The sequence below is a fragment of the Antechinus flavipes genome, chromosome 4 (genome assembly GCF_016432865.1).
Source record: "Antechinus flavipes isolate AdamAnt ecotype Samford, QLD, Australia chromosome 4, AdamAnt_v2, whole genome shotgun sequence".
In the NCBI taxonomy this organism is placed as follows: domain Eukaryota; kingdom Metazoa; phylum Chordata; class Mammalia; order Dasyuromorphia; family Dasyuridae; genus Antechinus; species Antechinus flavipes.
The window spans coordinates 28963301-28970949 of NC_067401.1; the positions used below are offsets into that span (position 1 = coordinate 28963301).

Genomic DNA, 7649 nt, shown 5'->3' on the forward strand with positions numbered 1-7649 from the left:
CAACTCCCCAGTCCCTATTAACTTGCTTCTTCTAGAAAGGGAGGGAGATCTAATGTTTGTAAGTAATAATGGCCAACATTTAAATGGAGCTTTAGAGAAGGCAAAAAGCCTTTTACAAATATGTTAGTTAATCCTTACAACAACCTGGCGAGGCAGGCAGGCACTATTACTGTCCCTGTTTTACAGAGGAGAAAACTGAGGTTGAGAGAGAGTAAACCTGCTGCCCAAAGTCTGAGACAGGATTTGAACAGCACTCTTCCTAACTCTACCTCAGTTGCTCTGTCCAGGGTACCACCTAGGTCTTCAGATTCATTGACTTGGCAAGGGCTCCCAACTAATTTGAATTGGGGATGGTCTTTCTAACTGTAGCCACATTTCTAGTCACTTTATCTATCTTAGCCACCTTTCTAGTCACTTTATCTCTCTCCAGGCTAATTCTGGGGTTATATATATTGACTTCTGGAATGCTTTCAAGAGAATGAACAAGAGCTTGGGAAAGATTTGGAACCCAGAGGCCCTGGACAGATCAGCCTCTGTCGGATAGTTGGTTCTCAGTCCATGGTTATGGCTAAACTGACAATGTCCTAGCCCAACGTTGTCCAAGAGGTGATAAAAAAATTAGCTACAGCTGGTGCCACAAGAGGCCTCAGCAGATATTTCCTTTCCCAAGGAGTCATGCAGCTTTGATGAAGCTAGCGGCTCGTCTAAAATACTATCTAAAACCAACGTAGAAGAGCTACTCAAAGAATTGGGAGCTATACCCTCAGACAACCCTGGGGAAGTCAGCTGGGCCCCTTTGGACTGAGGATTTCTCAACCTTGAGACTTGATGTGGCAATGCTGAGGAGAGAGGAAGTCTCAAACGGAACCTTCGGGAGCTCTGAGCTGGACCTTTTGCTGGTTAACATTGTTATTAGTGACTTGGACAAAAGAATAAATAACACATATATTTCTACGTGTTTAGCATGTATTAGACTGCCTGCCATCTAGGGGAGGGTGTGAGGGAAGGGTGGAAATTGAACATGGGATTTTGCAAGGGCTAATGTTGAAGAATTGTCCACGCATATGTTTTGAAAAGTGAAAAGCTTTAATAAAGGAAAAAAAAGAATAAATGACACGTATGTCATTCCTGCAAATAACATAAAGTTAGGAGGATAGCTAATACATGGGAGCATGCAGCTGGAGTTCAAAAAGATTCTGACCTGCTAGAAAACTGGGCAGACTCTAGTAAGAAAACGTTCACAAAAGATAAATGTAAAGTCTTACATTTTGGCTAAAAAGGTCAATCTCGGAGTAGGGGAGGGGAGGTTAGCCAGTCCCTTATCTGAAAAGGATCTGGGGGTTTCAGTGGACTGCAAACCCAATAGGAATCAGAAATGTGATATGACAGCCAAGAAAACAAATTTTATATGTTTTATATAAATCTTTTTCTCTTCTTCTTTATATATAAAAATATCCATGTTTGTTGGTGTTTGCCAAGTTTATAGTGATAAGAAAAAAGAAAGTCTAATTTAATAAAATTAGGACAAAGAAAAAAAGAGTTAATAAGATCTAGGACTTCATTAAGAGAAGTATATTTTCCAAGAATAAGGAGGATATTGTACTGCATTGCCCTGTACCCTTATCAAACTACCTCTGGAGCATGGGGTTCAAATCTAGACATCCTGGCTTAAGGTGGGCATTAGTAAACTGGACAATGTTCAGAGTCCAACTAGAATAATGTCTTCAGTCCATGTCATAGAAAACTGTTTGAAATAACTAGTAATGTTTAATCCGGAGAAGAGAAGATTAAGTGAGTCTATGGCCGCTATTTTTAAGTATCAGAAGGATTGTCTTGTGAAGAGAAAGGATTTGTTCTATGTGGCCTCAGGAGGAAGAACAGAGGGGTAGAAGCCACAGAAAGTAAATTTAGGCTCCATATCAGGAATAACTTCCTAACAATTAGAGCTACACAAAAGTAGCCTGGGCCACTCTAGGAGGTGATATTGGATTCCTGGAGGAGCTTCTTGGTAAAAGCCAATGGACTCAAGGAGATTTGCCTATGGACTCAAATCTCTCCTTGCTCCACTCCATCCTCCACATAGTGGCCAAATCAACATTCCTTTAAGTCTGATCATGTTCTTCTTTTACTCAGTTGTTTTTAATCATGTCTGACTCCTGACCCCTTTTGAATGAATTATTTTTCTTGACAAAGATACTGCAATGGTTTGCCATTTCCTTCTCCAGCTCATTGAACAGATGAGGAAACTGAGGCAAACAGTTAAGTGACCTGTTTAGTGTCACATAGCTGACAAGTATCTATTGCCAGATTTGAATTCAGATCCTCTGAACTCCAAGCTTAATACTCTATCTACTGGGTCACCTATCTGTCCCTGTAAAATCTAGTGACTCCTCTGCTTGGCATTCAAAGCTCTCTATAACCTGGTCTCTTCCTACCTTCTTTTCAGTCTTCTTACACATCATCTCGCTCTACACACTATAATCTCATTCTACAGGCTTGTTTATTGTTCCTCAAACATAACATTCCATTTTCCATTTCCATCCTTTTGCATTAATTATTCCCATGCCTGAAATGCTCTCCCTCCTTATATTTATCTCTTGAAATCCAACTCTCCTTTCTTTTAAGAATCAACTCAAGCACCTGGTTCCTTCTAGTTACTTATGCCTGTTTCTCAAAAGTCACATTTTATCTACCTTGTATGTACCAGATATACTTATGTGTTTACATGTTGTCTTCCCTTAGAAAGTAAACTCTTTGAGGGCAGGGACGTTTTTGCATGTCTTTTTTTCTCTCAGCACAATGCCTGACACATAACAACAGGAGTGTAATAGATGCTTATTGATTGGCTATTTGATTGATTGATGGGTTTCCTCTTCTTTTGAGGTTTTCAAGTCTGGACTGAATGACCACTTTTCTTGTAGTGGTCTGTAGTGAAGACCTTTACTGAGGTCATTTTCAACACTAAAATTCTGTGATTCCATGATTCTGTAAAATTCAATAGCTATGAAAATGAATGTCTTTCTTCTCCTTCCTAAAAACACCCAAACTTTCACAAATTTTTTTTGCTTGTGGCTATGTAAGGGAAAGGGAACTTGACAGATTCCTGGGAAATATTCTCCAAATGCTTATAGACCTAAGAATGGAGAATATGTATTAAGAAAACTAGAGAAGGAAATGGCAAACCACTCCACTCTCTTTGCCAAGAAATCCCCTAATGGGGTTGTGAAGAATTGTACACAACCAAAAAAAAATAACTAAACAACAAATGCATAAAGAGCAAATTGCTTTGGAACTTCTTTTCCCAGATGGCATTAAAATAAGACTAAAATAAGTTTCCATGAACTGAGAAGCAATGATTGCATGGTAGAGAGAACATAGATAGGTTCAAGTCCAGCATCTGGGCAAGTCAGAGAACCCCATCAAGTGTCCCAAGCACTTTTCTAGTACTGTAAATTCTAAGTAAGTTGTTGATCTCCATCTGCAGAAATTCTACCCTGAGAATTCCCTACACAGGTTCAGAACCCCCTCCAAAAAAGTTTTCATAAAGCAATATAGCAAAAGTTCCACACAGATCAAAGGGACAGTAAAGGGTTAGCATGGGATTGTAGACTGAGAGCCAGCCTTGAAAACAATAAAATGGGTTCAAGTCCAAATACTGACCACATGACCTTGGACAAATGCTTCATCTCTCTGTACTTCAAGAAGTTCTAGAGGGCTATTAATAGAAGATACGATACCAACTTACACTGGTGAAGGCAGTTCCCTCACCTGTGCCAATAAAATCACAAGTGCAGTCCTTATTCTGATGGAGTTAAATAGTGGCTTTATGGAAATAGATTTAAGTTCTATTCTAAATATGGCAGAAGCTGATTTGTTGCTTACCTTCAACCATAGACATGTCATATCCACTGACTGCTGGCAATTCTGACTGTTGAGAATGAAGGTTTTTGTTGCTTGAAGTCATAATCTATAAGTGGTTTAAAAAAAAAAAGGCAAGAAAAAGATTATACCAAAATAGGCCGTTTCTTTTCAATGCTATTGCTAAATCCACCCAATTAAAAATGCATATAAATGTCTTCATGAGTTTATCAAATCTCTCTCTTTGAATTTCCCAGGACAGAATATTGTGGTTTAGAAGCAAAGCGACAACCACAGACTATTTTACCAAACTGTTCCATTTAAGGCTCTCGCAGAGTAAAACTCCGTTATTTGAAAGTGGCAATAATAGTCTGTGCTGCTGACAAGGCTATATACAAAGGGGACCAGTCCACTAGATGTGAATTAACATTTAAGGTATACCGTGTTTGCCGGATACATGATTTGATGCTTTTAAAAAATATATGGGTCTCTGTTTCTCACCTGGAGAAGGCTAGAAGTGTAGGAGGCTTACAAGCTTGCCCTCACTGTTGGTCAGTACAGAAGCTGTGACTTTCTTTCTTTTCAGTTTGAGCTACTTGGCCTTTCTTTCTTGAGCTATTTGGTCCTGGTGGTCCCCCACTCCTAGGGACTCACCCTACTGGTAGCAGACTTAGTGAGTATCAAAACAGCTTTAGTCCTATTGTAACCCAGAACTCCCAAATTCAACTGATCTAGCAGTCCCAGTCTCTCCAGTAGTGGAGACTCCAGACATTCACCACCAAACCTGGACTGGAAATTCTCCTGTAATCTTTCACTGGACTTTGAAAGTGTGCCTGGTTTTTGTTCCTGTTAAAATAACCCTCAGAAAATATATTAGCCTTCCCTCCACTTTCCTGATTGGTGAAGACCTAGCCCAAATTACCATTTCCTGAAACCACCTGGGCCACCTCATTTCTCCCCCGCCCTTACTTTCTAGATCCCTTTTTTATATTACCTACTCCCCTCTCTCCACCAATGGATGTTCCCTGAGGGTAGGAGGTATCTTGCTTGTTTTTTTTCTATTCCCAGCATTTTGTTTAGCATTTAATAAATGCTTTATCATCTTCCTTTCTTCCTTCCTTCCCTTCTTCCTTCCCTCCTTCCTGCCTTCTTTCCATTTTTCTCTCTCCCTCCTTCCTGCCTTCCTCCTCTCTACCTCTCTTCCTTCTTTCTTTCTTTCCTTCTTCTTTTATATTTCCTTTCTTCACGTTTCTCCTTCCTCCCTTCCCTTTTCCTTCCTTCCTTTCTTCTTTCCTTCCTTTCTATCTTCTTCTTTCTTTCTTTCTTTCTTGGAAAGGAACTTTTTTCATATTAATCGAGAAAAAGAAAGACTACTTCTACTGGCTGATGGAAAATCCCTTCATATTCTGATTTGAATTTTTAAAAATTACAAGCCATTTGGACAATTTCACAATCTACCACTAGTCAATTTAAATACAAATCTACAGATTGAATTTCAACTTCATGTTCTATTCTATAATTTTTTCCCAGTCTATTTAAATACTAGTCAGTGGCTAAAAATGATTACATATGCAAATTACAACTTTCCTGTGACAATAAGGGTTACCTAGGAACTGGGAGCTCCTCCAGGGAACAACAGGCAGTTGATCTGGCTTTGGCTAGCAACCTGATTATTTGCAATAGAATAACTGATTGCTGTTTGATTTAACAAAAGCAATGCCTTATAATAGATTAAAATGAAGTAGGATCAGTTTGAAAAAAATCATACTTTGTCCCCCTTTTTTGGCTACCCCCACCCTAATGCTTCCTTTTTTCCTTCCTTGAAAGAAAATAAATTACTTAATTTATCTATTTACTGGGAGCTACTGCAAAATGTGAGTGCTTAATAAATACTTATTAACTCACTATACTCCCTAGCTTAATCCTACCAAACTATTCATTTCAGCTCTGACCTTAACCTGTTCTGTGAGCTTGGAATATGTCCTGCACCAATTCTGGGTCTTCTTATTTTAAACATCTCTGAACTGGGAACAGTAATAGCTATTGTCTTACAAACGGAAATAAAACCAATGTTTTGTTTTTATCTTGGATGATCCTCTAGTGCCAATTTCAGTGTTTATTGGACTGAATTGCTCTAGAATGAAAATATTTGTTGACCTTAACATGTAAAGATAAGAAAATGATGCAAAAAATGATGCAACAAGTCCAGATACTAAAAAGATTCCTCTCCATATATGAGAAGCCTATTAAAAAGGAACAAATTGCTAGATGATACCAATTTAAAAGACAAACTCAAGTCCTCAACATTTCAATCAATAGTCTGAAGCAAAACAGTTCAGTTAGGAAAAGAAGCCAATTCGGGGCAGACTATGACACTACAATATCTCAATGGGAGAACTTTGAATTTCATATCCTCTCACACATTTCAGAAAATGATTAAGGCCATAAACCTGAAAAGATGAGCCAGGCAGTGATGATCGTTCAGCAGACATAGATCTGGAAAAGGAATTCTTCTCTTTAGAAATGGAACCTCTTTCTTTGGGAATGAAGGCTCTCTCTTTGGAAATGGAGGCCTTCTCTCTGGAAATAGAAACTTTCTCTCTAGAAGCATAAGATTTCTCTTGGGAATTGGAGAGTTTCATTTTGCTGGTTGAGATTTTTTCTTTGGAAGACAGGACTTTCTCTTTGGAAGATGAGGCTTTCTCTTTACTTGCCTTCTTCATCTTGCCTCATAGAAGACACAACCACTTGGGATTCTAGGGTGGGAGAAAAGTCTCATCAAACTTAACAATTTAAAGTAGAAAGGCTCAGTTTTTAGATTAGAGAAAAATATTTAGATAAATATTCCACCCTAATATTCTAAAACATCAGATTTTCTACTCCCTTACTACTTACCTCCTTGGAAACACTCCAGATACAATAGCAGGTTCTCAGCTAGGAAACTTTTCATACTATTATTAGTAATTTGTTACTCACAAGAAGCTAGATCAGCATTTTACAAATGCTTTTACAATTTTACAAACACCACATTACAAAGGACATGCCTAATATATTAAATACATATTTATACTTTAAAATCACTGACCTAGATAATCATAAAGAAAAACAGATTCAATATTAAGATCTTAAGAGAGATGAAAGGGGCCAGAAAGGTGATTCAGTCTTTTACAGATCTGCAAATTGAGGCCCAAAAGTTAGGAAAAGACAAGCCTGGAACTCTCTTGACTTAGTTAATTGGTTCCACAGTCCCTTTTATCTGTTCTGTGTGACTGGAAATGTCTATTTTATTAATGACTTAAGTCCAGAATTTTCTAAAAGGATTAATATTGCTGGCCAATCAGACAAGTAATTCAAAGTCTGAAGTTCTGTTGGATTTCATTATGGCTATCTTGGTTCAGGGCTTAACTGAATTATTTGATGTTTTTTCTAGACTAAGGTAAACCATTGCCAGATCCCCACTTCATTTTCTAGACACAGCCTGAGGTCATTATCATCACTGATGTCTTCCAATTCCCCCTCCCCCACATATTGGGCAAAGCACATATACACTGTAAATTGCATAGATCTATTTTCTGTCTGCTGGAAGCTTCATTTCTAGTGTCTCTTGGTTTCAAGTCATTTAGGTGCAAACTACCGTTTTATTCCTATTTCTTTGTATCAACATAAGAGCATATGCTAATCTGAGTAAGCAGGAGATGTCTTTGGAGTTATTTTATTCCACAATTTAAAAAAATAATTCTATCTTCAAATTATTTCCCCAAAACTTTCTATTTACTAATGTTCTTCCCTTT

General features: G+C 38.0%; 1 protein-coding gene across 1 annotated transcript in view; it reads right to left on the minus strand.

Annotated features, from left to right (window-relative positions):
• Positions 1–6606, minus strand: part of EFCAB5 (EF-hand calcium binding domain 5) — a 132834-nt gene extending 126228 nt beyond the window's left edge. The window contains exons 1-2 of the mRNA XM_051992245.1: positions 6309–6606; positions 3883–3967 (exon numbers count right to left, since the gene is read on the minus strand). Of these exons, the coding sequence (XP_051848205.1) occupies positions 3883–3967; positions 6309–6581 (358 nt within the window). The 5' untranslated portion in view covers positions 6582–6606. The remainder of the gene's footprint in view (positions 1–3882; positions 3968–6308) is intronic.
• Between the last annotated feature and the right edge of the window lie 1043 nt (positions 6607–7649).